The 14,799-nt window shown below is 45.2% G+C and overlaps 1 protein-coding gene across 7 annotated transcripts in view; it reads left to right on the top strand.

The window, feature by feature from the left end:
* The window catches only part of Top3alpha (topoisomerase 3-alpha), a 59,486-nt gene extending 51,513 nt beyond the window's left edge, over nt 1-7,973 (top strand). For all 7 annotated transcript variants that reach the window (XM_075701569.1, XM_075701590.1, XM_075701578.1 and 4 more), the window contains 3 exons: nt 1,197-1,260; nt 3,597-3,725; nt 7,754-7,973. In XM_075701569.1, coding sequence (XP_075557684.1) covers nt 1,197-1,260; nt 3,597-3,725; nt 7,754-7,791 — 231 coding nt within the window. In that variant the 3' untranslated portion in view covers nt 7,792-7,973. The remainder of the gene's footprint in view (nt 1-1,196; nt 1,261-3,596; nt 3,726-7,753) is intronic.
* Nucleotides 7,974-14,799: the final 6,826 nt, after the last annotated feature.

Below are 14,799 nucleotides of genomic sequence, written 5' to 3'. Positions count from 1 at the left end.
CAGTAACATGTCAGATTAGAATGCTGGTTGGCATATGCGGTCACCTTTCAGCTGAAGACCCGCCGTGGTTGCTCAGTGGCTATGGTGTTGGGCTGCTGAGCACGAGGTCGCGGGATCGAATCCCGGCCGCGGCGGCCGCATTTCGATGGGGGCGAAATGCGAAAACACCCGTGTACTTAGATTTAAGTGCACGTTAAAGAACCCCAGGTGGCCAAATTTCCGGAGTCCTCCACTACGGCGTGCCTCACAGTCAGAAAGTGGTTTTGGCAAGTAAAACCCCATAATTCAATTCAATTCAGCTGAAGAACATTAGAGGGGCAGCATTCCTCCGGCTAACCTAATCTTCATTTGGTCTTGCCAGGAACACTCTTGACCATGGCAGCATATGTAGAACATCCTCTGAGACTGCTGGCGCCATGTTGAACCTGGCCAAAGTGAAAAGCAGGCAACTGGCTAGCAAGCTGTTTGCATGTATACAACTGCTTAGCATGCAAGAGAAAGTTTTTGTCCCATACTAGAAGCAGCTTTTACTTCTGTGCTGTAAATGAACAATTAAAATTTTAACCTTGCGATAATATATATATATATATTGGATACTTTGCTTTTAAAGTTATTTCTGGAGCAAAATACTTTGATCATATTAATTTAGGCTTAAAAATTTAGTTTTAAAGATATTTATAGTATGCAGAAATTAAGAGTTCTTCAGTTATTTACTGCCATTGACTTTATAAGCTAAAGGAATAATTAGAATCTTCTTAGTTCTCCCATGCGATAGAATGGGCTGGCTAGAGCCATTCTTTAAGCTGACTTCCATCTCAGACTGGATAGCCCCAAATGTATTTTCACTGCCAGAAGCTGTGCCTTGATAATGCCACTCTACCGCCTTTCTGTTTGTACACTTGGCAATCACCTGTACTAGCCTCCACCTCACTGTTCTTCTGCCCTAAGTCTGCGCATGTTGAACCATGCATGCACACTCCCTAGTAGTGCTGCTGATTGTGTATGTCAAGCACCACCTGTGGCTTAGTAGTCATCAGCCCTAGCAGTCATTGACAAGTCCTTAATGTTTGAAAGTAATCATGGATCAGGATGGCTAGAAACATTGTTAATGACAAGGTGGCTTTGATATCAAACCCTTTTGCCATAGTTGTTATTATTGGTTAAATTGATTAAATTATTTTTATTGTTACCTACAGATAAAAAAATTGGGGGAAGCTCTCAAAAGGTACCTGGGCACTGGACAGCGGAGTTCTTCTCCAGGTTGGTGGCTTATTTATTTTATTATACACAGGGCTAGTGAAAATGGCTTCCATGGTTTAAGCCTCGTATTTTACACATGGAATGGTCACTGCCACGATGGCGAAGTGGCCATGGTGTTTTGTTACTGAACACAAGGTTGTGGTCTTTAAGTCCTGTTCACAACGGCCACATTCTAATAGAGGTGTAATGCAAAAATGCTTGTGTTACTGTGCTTTAGATGCATACTTAAAGAAGCCCAGGTGGTCCATATTAGTTCAGAGCCACCTACTACAATGTCTTTCACAGCCTGTGAGTTGTTCTTGAACGTTACGTGGCGTAATTAAATTTTAATTTTTGTGTGGGTAGATTGATATCAACATGTCCATAAATAAGAACAGTAACTCGCTTGCAAATAAACTTTCATTGGTTAATGCGAGACCTCTTTTTTTTTTTTTCACATAAGACAATTTTGCTACACGTATGCTGTTTGTCCTATTCCCTGCTATTGAGTGAGTGGCCAGTGGACTTATTTACAAAGGTCCTCTGTATCAGTAGTAGGAGACAGTGATTGTTTTGCCACTGACAGTATTGTGTTGAAGATTTGTACAAAATTTTCTTACACAATGACAAGGTTGTACCACAACTGTGCAGCGTGAAATTCCAAGGCAGCATAAGCCTTCTCCTATTCAACATATCTCGTTTAAACGAATTGTTCATTTTTGGAAACCACCTGCCTGGCATTGATGCCACGAAACTTTTGTGAAATTTCGAGAACTTTGAGGAAAGCATTGAAATTGTTACTTTGTGTACACAATGCAACAAGGAAATTGAGAAGATTATTTGCAGTAACTCTGTATATAACCTCGTAAGGTTGAACACCTGTATTATTTGCCCTAAGCATGTTGCCTGAATGTCTGTGATCTACACCATGAGCCAAAGAAACAGCGCGTTTAAAGGAATATGTGGAATTTTCTTTCACCAGTGCAGTGCATCTCATTGTGCTAGAAATGTTTTTGACTCATAACTGTAGCGTGTAGCCATAATGTTTTACATCAATAACCGAGACAGGTGTAAATATTTCTCTTGTGTGAGGCGTTACCTTGTTTGCACTCAGACTTTAGAAAGAACTGGCATTTTGTGCAGTAACAGGTTTGGTGCCAGTGCTCGCGTGACACGAATGCAAATGCCATGTTCAGGCCTTATCATGAGAATCCAACAAACACTGACACCAAGGACAACATAGGGGAAATTACTTGTGCTTAATAAATGAAACAAAGAAACAATAAATTAATGGAAATTAAAGTGGATGCAAAAACAACTTGCCGCAGGTGGGAACCGAACCCACAACCTTCGCATTTCGCGTGCGATGCTCTCCCAATTGAGCTACCCCGGCGTCGTTTCCCCGTTCACTTTCTTGGGTATTTATGTATGCTAGTAGAACCCTGGGAGTGTTAGCCAGTGCCACCACTCACAGACCTTGGCGGTGGACGTGGAACGTCCTTTTTGTCGCAGGCGTCATGAGAATGTGATCTTTTTGGGTGAAGGCAACTGGTCAATAAACCCACATATGCTACCTAAAGGCATCAATGTTGCAGGATTTGAGACCCTCGTTAGTAAACGAGAAGAAAGGGGGTTAACCGAGGGGCCCGATTTTTATTAGTCATATCATGAGAAGCCAACAAACACTGACACCAAGGACAACATAGGGGAAATTACTTGTGCTTAATAAATGAAATGAAGAAACGATAAATTAATGGAAATTAAAGTGGATGGAAAAACAAATTGCCGCAGGTGGGAACCAAACCCACAACCTTCGCATTTCGCGAAGTCATTTTGAATAGCAAAATTTTGGGGCATAGCATGATGCATGCAGCGTAAAAATTGGGCTTATGCTTTGTGTACATCTGCCCTGCACTGGAAGAGGACACTCTTTTCCATGGAGGCAAAGAATAACTACCCTTTAGAGTTCTTTGTGTTCTCTACTGAAATGCATCTTTTAATGCATATGAAAATGTCGCAACAAGTTGCAATGGTCGCCAGGAGGGCAGCTTGCTGGATGGCATAGTCAACTATGCTAGGCCCATTGTGTACCACATAAGAAGGTTCAATTCTGCTGCCGACCTAACCTGAAGGAGGAAAAGCTGCACATCTGCAACTTCCTTTTTTTTTTTCCTCCCCTTCACTGAGGCACAATAACTCCTCTTTAGATGGGCACGAAAATTACCAGTTTACTGGTGTTTTGGCTTGTGTATTTTCTCACTTTATTATAAAGCATGCTGCTATAAGCAACTCATACGGTCATAGTTTCCTTGTAGGTACTAGTAAATGTGTTTCATGCTACTCCTGTCTGCTTGCAGGACCCAGACAAAACAGTGCACGAGCAGGCTCCAACAGGGACAGCAACAACTCTGCTGCTCAACCACAGAATCGACGGGGAGGTGCCACAGGTGGCGGTGGTCGTAGATGTGGCATTTGCAATGAAGAAGGTGTGTTTCTGCATGTAGAGAAGGGTGCTCATTTTCTCCAATTATTCAAACTATGTGCACGATTTTTCGTATGATTATATTGTCACGTGGTGGTGACGTTCAAGAACACAGTAGCAATACTGTGAAAGACAAGACGAACTTTTATTGGGCGAACCTGTGCCCTCAGAAACAGGCTACACTCAAAGAACCATGGTAGTGGTGAACACGGTCGGCGATCGTCGAAAATCTGATCTGCGGGTCAAGCGCATCGGCTTTTATACAGCAGTCGTCGAATGTTCCAGACTAATCGTTGGGACCCGCGTGCCTTCCACGAAGTTCTACACCATTCGCGTCAGGCGAATGAATCAGATAACACAAGGTCCGGCGACAACAGACAGCGGATAGAAGCATTGAAAACTTTCCAGAAACTTCGGATACATGCAGGCGCGTCCTGCGCTGTGCGATAACATTTGTTAGGTGGCGAAACGTGGTCGCCCGATAAAGATAAGTACACGTGTCAATATTATGAAATGTATTTAATTGCAACATAACATGCATTTGTGAAGGTAGACACAAGCTCATATGCCACACTTATAATCCATCTTGACGCTTAACAAAAAGCTTCTGCATTTGAACTAATTAAGGAACAATTAGCTGGTAATCTTCATACATGATTAACTAGAATCTCAGGTAATTCTAACTTGCTTAATTCGAACTGACGTATGGTCCTGTCATAATCACATGTATTTCAATGGGCAAAAACACCCTATAAAACAAACTCCTGGGCATTTGCACCAGTTAATTTGAATGTACCACGTCCTGAACCACCCTTCTGCCAGCAGCGCACCAACACAAGTGGTGGTTGGACCCAGCAGTGTGACATTTGCTGCTGCTGCAAGAGCGATGCAACTGATTACGTGGCGACTGTGAGCACTTGGTTAGTCTATTAGCTTGGTCATCGAAGTGGCAAGGTGCAGTTGTATATGCATTGTGGTGCTGTGTGTAGGCCTCGTGCTGATTGCCATACATACGATGCTGTGTGAAACTAGTGTGCAAGCTTCAAGCGATTTTTGTTGAGTGGCAGATGAAGAAACGTGTAGAACCTGTATCAACGGTCATTTTCAATCATAATTGCGGAACGAAGTCACTGACAGATTTTACGGGCCTGAACATCCCCGCATGGCACCACCACCTATACTTGATAAAAACCAACGTATAACAGCAACCAAAGTTTCGGACTCCGCGCCCGTAATGCCTTGCTTGATTTTTTTCGGGCTTATCCGCTTGCATGATGTCAAAAACATGCATAGTGGCCGCAGACAAAGTTTGCACCATTCATGCTATCACCCATGCCCTCACTTTTTTTGTTGAGTTAGTTTCGCTGCTTTCGGAGTGCCATACCTCCGCTGTGAAGTACAGTTGAATCTCATAATTCGAACTCGAAGGAGCCTGAAAATTTGTTAGAATTAAAGGAAGCTAATTAATGGAGGACTTACCTGCAGTGGCACATGTGCACTGAGTTAACACATGCGTGGGATGCTCCAGAAGATTTATTCACACGCATTTGCCAATTACAGTCAATGTCCGATTTTTCAGACTCCATAGGGGCTGCGAAAAATGTCCGAAATATCCCGATTTTCGGACATTTTTCGTGGCCCCTGTGGAGTCTGAAAAATCGGGCGGCCCGAAAAAATGAATGAATGCCTTTTACTACCTCCAAGGGCTCAAATCGCCACAAACACGTCCGAAATAGCATTAAAGGCTTGCCTGTACACTTAGTAGGCGTATCGGTGCTTGTACTGTGATAGAAGACGGCGGGTGCACGCGTGCCTTGGGGGTGAGCTCCACCACTGGAAAAGCTGGCGCCACCGTCGGGGTGACGTGGCATGAGGGATCACGTGGACACAGCGGCCGCGTCGTCTGCTTCGGAAGCGCCGAAGCGAGCTGAAAACGAAAGTTTAAAGTCCTACCTGCGCTGCGGTTCTGATTAAGTGGTGAGGCTTTCCCGCCTTGGGTGTCTGCTTGACAACATTTGAAATCACCATAATAGGTAGTTGCTGCCTTTGGAGGCGTGCAGCATGGTAGGCTACTGCTCGGTGCTGCAGTGCCGGAGGTACGCAACGGAGCCCGGTGTCAGCCTTATTCACGCGTAGCCGCAGGACAAGAACCTCCGTGAAGCATGGCTCGCGAAACTTAGAACCGGCAAACAGCCATCGGCTACAACTCGGGTATGCAGCAAGCACAGACGCGAGGAATATTTCTGCTACGGCGCCGGGACTGCGATGTTCGGTGAGTAGCAGAAAACCCGCACTGAGACGTTCGCCCGCGCTCCCTGCCACGCTAATGTCACGACGGTTTGGTCTGTGAACTTTTTGATGCTAGACACTGGCAAGTTCACTGGAATGGAAAGGGAGTGGTAAGAAGCACATTAAAAAAAGGCATGCCATATGGTCATGTTTGTGTTATGAATTAACGCACTGGATAACGAAAAGAAGCAGTGCGAAATCGCCTGCTGACAGCATACAGTGCAACCCAGCTTTAGAAATAATATTGAAACGTCCAAGAATTTAGAAGAAAAAAAAATTGAATCGTCGCGACGGCACATCACAGTCGCCGTAGGCGTCCCTTGTTAAAACGAAATTGTGTTTGAACAGCTCTGATAACGTCCATGCAACAATGGTTGCTTGTGGATTGTTAAACGCTCATATGCTGCGGCCTAAAGCTCACAGCACGGTGCGAAAGCGCTCTCAGTGAAAGCTAAACATTGCGCGCGGACATGTATACAGATGCGCAGTCGGTCGCCGCAAACCCGTGCGATCGCTGCATGCATTGAGGCTTCGTTCTGTTATGCGCCATTTGGTTATACAGACCGCCCACTATAAGAACATATTTCACATAGTTCGCGCTCAGCGATTGCCGACCTTTCAGGCAAGAAGCCGGTTCGGGAGACTCCATTGCGGCGACCGCGCGCAGTGGCTTTCAATGTACGTATTCGGTAAAGAGATAGCGTCTGTAAACGATTCTGTGCTTTCAGTGTGCCCAAGATTATTATTTCCCTCGTTTTGAGAGTACTTAAAGAAATGTACAGGAGGGCTGCCGCGTGGTGTTTTCATTAAGCGCCGTAAGCCAAACCTAGGAGGAGCGCGCCGCGTGATCCCTCATACTACGCAAGGAAGGCGCTTCCGACAGATGGCGACTCCGTAAGTACTCGCCGCCAATAATTAAAGCAAACATATCATGTCCCTCTTTTAACTTTTGGTATGCTTCACCACGGAGCACTACTATATTGGGGCGAAGCTGACTTTCGAGAACCGCCATTATGCAACACTCCATACTTTCCGCGCTCCGAAGCCATTGGCGAGGATTACAAAGGCAGAGTCGCCGCCATTGCCAACAGCGGCAAATCGTTTCAGTGAAAAACACAGCACCGAACAACAAGACTCTTGGTAACGAACGTCGAAGTAGCTAGTCCTGCGTTGCCACAGTGTGGCTAGAGCTGCCAACGGATCTGCAACGGGAGCACGCACCCGCGGCCTCTACCATCACCAAATTTGAAGTAGGTATTATTTAAATGAAGCACAACGTAGAGCAAAATTCTGTAAACAATTTTTAGTGGTGCTCCATTTGTAAAAAAAAGCAACAAAAATTGATGTGCCGTTGGCATTCGTTTCTTTTTTTTTTTGGACTGCCCATTATTTGGACATCTTTTTTTTTGGTCCCGATTGTAACAACAACAAAGAAAGCAGTCGGCCATGTTTCGCAACTCTTCACGCCTGTGTTAATTTCAGTGCACGTGCACTGTGTCATGCAGCTCCATACGTAAGCCCCCATTCAATGAGCTTTCTATATTTCAAACTCTGTTTAACTTGAAAAACATTTTGGGCTCCTTCGAGTTCGAATTACCGAGATTAGACTTAGCTCACATTTCTATATATGTTAAAGATGTGCATTTACAATGAAAAAGGTGTGTTTCTGTACTTATAGTAGGGCCCTTATTTTCTCTGATTATTCAAACTGTGTTCATAGCTTTCTTTCTTTTTCTTTTTCAGGACATGATCGACGACGCTGTCCACGAAGGCCTTCATAAGGTGTTCTTAGTTGGAAGCATGCAGCACACACTTGACAAATCTCGTTTTGATCGAGAAGCTGCTAAAGCAACTGTTATAGATCTTTACACCAGTTTTAGTGTCGTAGCTTACGAAAACTCCTACAGAATTTTTACCCATTTACTAATATAGCTTTGAGAATAAATTCCATTTATTTATTCTACCCCCTTTTGTTCCCATTGTGGTGGTTCAGTGGCTATGGCATTGTGCTGCTGCGCATGGGGTCATGGGTTTCATTCCCAGCTTCCGTGGCTGCATTCTGATAAGAGTGGAATGCAAAACCCCTTTTGTATCATGCTTTCGGTGCACAATGGAACATCGCAGATTGTCAGAATTAATCCACCACTACGTCATCTCTAATGCTAGTCTGCGAGTTGCATTGGCATGTTAGGTGCCCCTCACCAGACCCCAGTGGAAGTTTTCGATATACAGTAGAAATTGTAAAATGCCATATGGGCACTGTTTTACCGAAATAATTTTTCAGATCAATTTATTATTTGAGGAGATAGAGGAAATTGAATGCCCTTTTACCATATACGACCAGGCGGACAAACACACTTCCCCTCCCTTTGCCTCGACTAGCCTCAGCAAGCGACATTTCTTCCCTGCCTTCTCCCATACCGGAGCCGAGGGACACATCATGTCCACGTGACGAGCACTGCCTCCCTTTTGTCTCCCTCTTCCTTTTTTGCTGCACGCCGAATTTCCAGTGGCGGCATGCACTTTCCACATAGGATGAATAGCCGAAGTCACGCGTCATGGTGAGTAATGTAAGTAAGTACAGCGGGGCGTGGCACTTCCGGAGGCCCCGGACGTTTGTACGCATGCGCGAGTAAGAGTGGGCGAGAGAGAGAAAATGGGGGGGGGGGGGGCTTTTACTCCTTGAATGTATGACTTTGCCTAGGCACTATGGAGAAGTTTCTTAGCACGTGTTGTAAGCGTTTGTCCCTAGCTGTGCCGGCATTGCGGAGTGGGGTCGAGGTTGTTTATGCTCGGACGCTGGCTGCCGTTGCGGTGAAATAGGTGGGCACTGACGCCCCATTTGGTGGCCGCTGTGTCGGACAGACTGTCTGGCACCTGTGGCATTCGCGCTAAGTCAGTCGTGCCGGATGACAGCTTTCTCGCGCCTTACGGCAATATATGTAACCTTGAATAAAACATATGTTTCCGTGGGAGCAGTAGGGACCATAGTAGAGGCCGGGCCGCATATATATTGAAAATCTAGAAGGCAAAAATTTCGGCCTCGGCAACTGCGGTTGAACGCAAGTGGCCGAAAGCCGCCGGTGACGCTCGACGCGCCTGCAACCGCTATGAGAATACGTCGTGCTACACTAACGCATCTTACGCTAAGCTAACCTAACCTAACGTCAACCTAACGAAACGTGGCCGAGACGAAAAGACAGTAATCCCGACGGCGTAACCGCTGTAAGAATACGGCGTGCTACCCTAACGCCTTTTTGCTAACCTAATGCGGCCAAGACGCAAAGTCCGAACGGCGTAACCACTGAGAATACGCCACGGCACCCTAACTCCTTTTACGCTAACTTAACCTAAGGAGCCTAAACCTAAGCCAACGTGGGCGAGACGCAAAGCCAATAATCCTCGCGGAGTGACATCGGGCAGTGGCGTTCAATCGCGGATGCTAAGGCGCTGTGTATTTATTTCACTCAAAGGGGACCACTCAAAAATGCTGAAAAGTCGCGGACAGTAGCATACGAAAAGTCTGCCGAGAGCGAATACACTGCACCAGGAGAGCAGGTCAGGCTCTCAAATCGGTGCCATTTTTTTTTCTTTTTGCCAACATCACCCGAGAGCGATGCAAATACTATGAGCACGCGTTATGTGCAGAATATTTTCATGGCGCCAAACGACGGGGAAAATATGGCGATACGCATTTCTCTCGGCCGCCATTGCATATGGCTGCTCATCAGCATAATTCACGCGGCTCGTCGCACTACAAATTATGGCGAAAAATCTCTGCAATGGCGGCCCAGCGCAACGTCAAATTGACGTTTACGAAACGGCCATTCCTGTGACGCTCCCCACAGCATATTCTTTCAGCCGCTCAGCAAGCTGGCATGGCACATATCTTGGATCTCCACCACATATTCGCGAAATTGCAGATGCATTGCATTGACTTCTGTACGCTACCGCTCACATTCTTTTCAAAGCGCTATCGTCGCAATATAGCTGCCAAAGACAAAAAAAAATGTTTTAGTCCATAACATTTGCAGCTCGACGTCACGTTTCGTCATCTTGATGAAAACGCAAAATTGCATTTTGCAAAACTTCCGCTTCCCGGCACAAATTTCAAAGCACGTGACCTCTCGACAGCCAATCGGAGTGTAAACATGGCGGATAATGGCGGCCGTGCAGCCGCCATGGGCCGAATCTTATAACGGTTTGGTTCGGGAACTGTTCGTTTGGCCTCGCCTGATTGGCCAAAATTTTGGTTATTTCACAGGTCGTCAGAGGCAGCGGGGTGGTATCGCAATTTATGAATACGTCACGCATCTGTCAATCATCTTCAAAGTGAACCGGTCGTAGGAACCGGCGAAGGGGTAGTCCGCTTTGGGTTCCGTTGCTGTGGCTTGGCTGTTGGCTTGCGACCCTGGCCGCGCGCGTCGGTCGCGCGACCCTGGAGACGCGGGCGTTGAGCGCGCGTGCGTTGGCTGCTTCGAAAGCTAATACTTGCCTTCGTCGTCAGCTTGGCGCTGCTCTTCCGGTGTCGACCACGGCTGGAAGTGCGATATGCGTTCGAAGAAATGACGGATAATGAGTTGCACCGCCCTTGCCGGCTTTCTAAGTAGACCTTTTGCAGGCTACGCTATCAAATGGAAGAGACTCGGGTGCAAGCGTACCAGTGGTCATTCCACGCAGAAGAAGAAATATCGGGCGCTGCGGTTCATCGCCACCGGCCTGCAGCTCCCACAGGTCGGTCGGACGCGACGCATTCGTCGGAATGGCCTAGATCTCTGCTGCCGACCCAAGCAACAGAACGTCCCCGTTACAATATCGGTCCGACGTCTCTGGCCGACTGCAAAACGGTTGGCCCGACCTCGGCGCCCGATGGAGGGCCGGTATCGGAGATTGACATAGGCCTCGCGTCCGCCGACCATCGGCAAGTGACTTAGGCCCGACCACTGTAGCCGACGTGGCCGAGTGCACACTGCGTACGGGCCGACTACGGCCTAATATTTCGTAAGCAACGGTTTGCCGTTGGCCATCGGTCGGGTGCGGACGGTTTCTTTTTATTATTTTTTATATTAAAGAACCCATCACGTTTTTTTTTGTTTTTGTTTTTGCTGTGTGTTGCGTTTTCAGGTCAACGATATACAGTTTATTAGAGGCGTTTAACTCGCGTTGCCAATTAATATGCGCGATATGCGCGTAATTCACAAGTGAAACATAATTAAACGCCTCTAATTCTCTGTACTCGTTAGTGTAAACACGCAACAAAAGAACCACGTGAACGCAATGTTTTCTCTTTTTAGGTGTTTATTTTGCAATCATAAAATACGTTAATTTTTTCGTGCAGCAGTGTTAACAATTTGCAAGTAGTCTTTGTTCCCTGAAATAGTATGATATAGCTAAAGGACAGAGCTGGTCTGCTGTGAGAGTTTCCCATACTGCACGAGAGGCTTTCTTTCAGCCGTTCCCATGTTCTTGGCTCTGAACGGTATAGCATTCGGCATTTCTCTGTCACCGTCGAGAGTGAAGCTTGGATAGTTACAGTGCTCATAAAAACTCGCACAAATAATATAGTAATGAATAATTCTGAACCATGCAGATGATTTATAGTGGACTTTTTTCACAGTCGTGTGCAAGAAATCCCGATCCTGACACAGCCACACACAAAATAATTAGTTTGTCGTAGCACATGCATGTAATGAACATATACTGTGCACTCTTAGGGAAAATTAGTGCGTTCAATTTCTGCCACGTGATTAACGCTTTTGAGCCGCCAAAGGAAACATGAGGACAGGAAGGATAGATTTACTGACTTGGCTCAGAATATCATTGCAAAAAAAAAAAAAATTCAGGCAGCGCGATAAATGAATACAACACATAGTTGCACAAACAAAATAGCACGCAGACTGCCACGAGACAAATATATAAGTATACATAACGTCGAGACCGCGGTTACAAAGTATTACACGTAAACTACGAAAATGCAACAACAGAAAAATTGAGGAACAACTTACATGTGGGCTATCCGCAGGGTTTCACATACGTGTCTTCTTGTCTGATGTTCCTAGATCTACTCTAGTTCACATGCGGTGAAGCGCCACACACAATCCATTTTTACCTGCAATGCACCAGACGTATATCGTGCAGGTATTTACAGTTTTGTTTTTTCATCTGTGGGAAGGAACGAAAGCAACTTCTAATAAATTATGACTTTTCCGCAATGACAACCAGACAAGCGTCTTACCTGATTTCTTCCCGAATGGTGATAACAGTTCCGAGCGTAGCAGGTCATTCGCACACTGTGCTTCAATTTAAGCAGTGTCGTTCCAGTGTTTCCTTGAGAAAAATAAAGGAAAATACAAGACGAAAAAATAATATTAGAAGTACATGAAAGTACGTCTCACATTGCCCTGTCCGAACTCGAACGCTTGATCCGTTCTCATATAAAGCCCCTTCTTTTCTTTTTTCTTCCTGTCGGGAAAAAATAAACACAAATGCAAGAAGTTTATCATATGTTGCAAAACCATTTACGCAATACAAAGCGAATTTTGTTCACTTGAAAAAGACGGTTAAGCATTACACAACGTGAAATTAAAATGCCACTTACGAGTACGCATATCTTGAACGGCGAGATACGGCGGCTCCACTGCATGGTAAGGGCTTGCGCTGTTCTTGTCCATGTCACTTTTGTGAAGTTTGCGTTTATATGCGCAGTCCATGATAACAGAAATGATCGAAGTAGTCTACCAAGAGACGCGGAACGAGCTGGCATCCGGAGCTAGCATTTGGCGGCAACTCGCGCCCCTGCTTGAGACTCCGCGCCATTTGGCGGGAACTCGCCTGCGCCCCTGCGAGCAGGCGACGTTCCGCTTGACGAAGAAAAAATGGATAGCAAAGAAAGCCCCGCTTCGCTTTCTCGCCCCGTCCTCGCTGGTGGGAGCTGTGATGCTGCTTTCCAAGAACTTCATTCCTTCTGGGAGAAGGACATGCGACCGCGCAAGACGACCGCGGTTCCCCCAGTCTTTTTCTTTTTTTTCAGGCGCCTCCTATGAGCGCGTCGCAGTTTCCTTTTGGTGTGTGTTGGGCACGTACGTGCGTGCGTGCGTCTGTGTAATGAAAATCTGCGTTCTATATTTTGCAGGGATTGGTAGCTCTATACGAATATGTATATAGCTTATGTATAGAATAATTTTGACCTCTTCAATGCGTCGAACAGTACTTTGGGTGCTATGTACGTTAGCATGTAGCTTCTGTTTTCTTTTTTGGGAGTATTGTCTAAATATTATATAATCTTGTTTTGTTTCCTTTTGTACTTGCTCATTATTGTATAACTGTTATTACCGTGTGCAATTATCTTTGTTTTAAAAGTCTCGCTGTGAAGGCTCTGCCAAGCGAAAGGGGGCTGCGGCTTTGTCAATCTGTATCTGACAGCTTTTTCTGCGCCTCCGCTATCTGTGCCTTTACAAGGCTGAAATAAATAATTTGAATTTCAATAAATATTTATCGTCAAAGCATCACATCTATATGTGCGCGAAGTTCGATATGCGCGTGCATGCATACACAGTCAATACGCTTTCCAGGGAGCTTTGCACAAAAATGGTAGATATGCTTCACAGGAGACGGCACTTGAAAAAACTCTCGTGATATACCATGAATTTATTAATTCTTAACTGCTTTATTGTTGAATGTCATTAGTTCATTGAGCAAAAATTGTAAGAATTTGACCTAACTCTAGTTTTTCCCAATCAAATCCACGTCGACAGCAGAAGTGCTCCATTTTATGATTTACGTTGATTGGCATACAGCCTTAACTATTCTTAGACGAATCGACAATAGCTACAAAAATTGCAGATATTGACATTTCTTCACAATTCGGCTTCGTATGATCGCTTCTTTCACCCTCCCCAGTGAAAACATCCAACTGAAATGTTTCCTAGAACTGTGCAGTCCACGAGTTGCCTGCGCTTAGATCGTTTGACGATTTTTGCTGTGCTGCGACAGGGTAGTTTACAATTAACACGCCGTTCGCGAACAATTTTGCTTGGCTCTTTCCGCAGTTCAGATGACTATTACGAGAACTGTGTAATGCAATATCCACTTGATTAAATTTTATTCCCCGTTAAATAGTTATTTTCTCGATATTTTAACTAGAAAAGAAAGCAATAATGAGCGATACAATAGTGTTGCAAACATATCGGTTTTTGAAGTATTGAAATCTTGTGCTTTTTGGTAAAGCAAACGTAATACTTACGCGATATGTCTTCTTCTTGCGACTTGCACACTGGTCTCCACGTACTCTTGCTCTCATAATAGTGGTCGTTGCATGCGCACCCGCATATATGGCGAAAATAAATTTGATTCTGATTTCATTATTCACTCTGATTACTAGAGTTCGATCAGTCCAGAATAAAACAGAGAACCAGCCTTTAGCCGGAAGCTGATCTAACTGCCAGATGAACTGTTATTATAACGTCTGTATGTGATGGTTGCTGTTTTCCCCCGTGTGACGAACCGCCTTCATCGCTTTTGTATAGCTGGTCTATATTCCGTCATCATATATTCGTCCGTCAACATTTGCTACGCAAAAATTTAAATAATTGCTGTCTCTCAATTCTTCTTCAAAGCACTGCGCAGCCTGTCGGAACGCACTGGCGCGTGTGAACGCATGGCCTGAAGGCTCAATTTTAGTGTTGTTCAATTGCTGCCTGAACCACTCATGAAGACCTTTCGCGCCACGTTACTTTATTATGCTCGCTTTTCTTGTGACCGATGACAAGACATTAAATTTGGCGGTCTCT

This window comes from Dermacentor variabilis, chromosome 1 (genome assembly GCF_050947875.1).
Source record: "Dermacentor variabilis isolate Ectoservices chromosome 1, ASM5094787v1, whole genome shotgun sequence".
Taxonomy (NCBI): domain Eukaryota; kingdom Metazoa; phylum Arthropoda; class Arachnida; order Ixodida; family Ixodidae; genus Dermacentor; species Dermacentor variabilis.
Note: the sequence above shows the minus strand (reverse complement) of the source record. Positions and strands in the feature narration are given on the sequence as shown.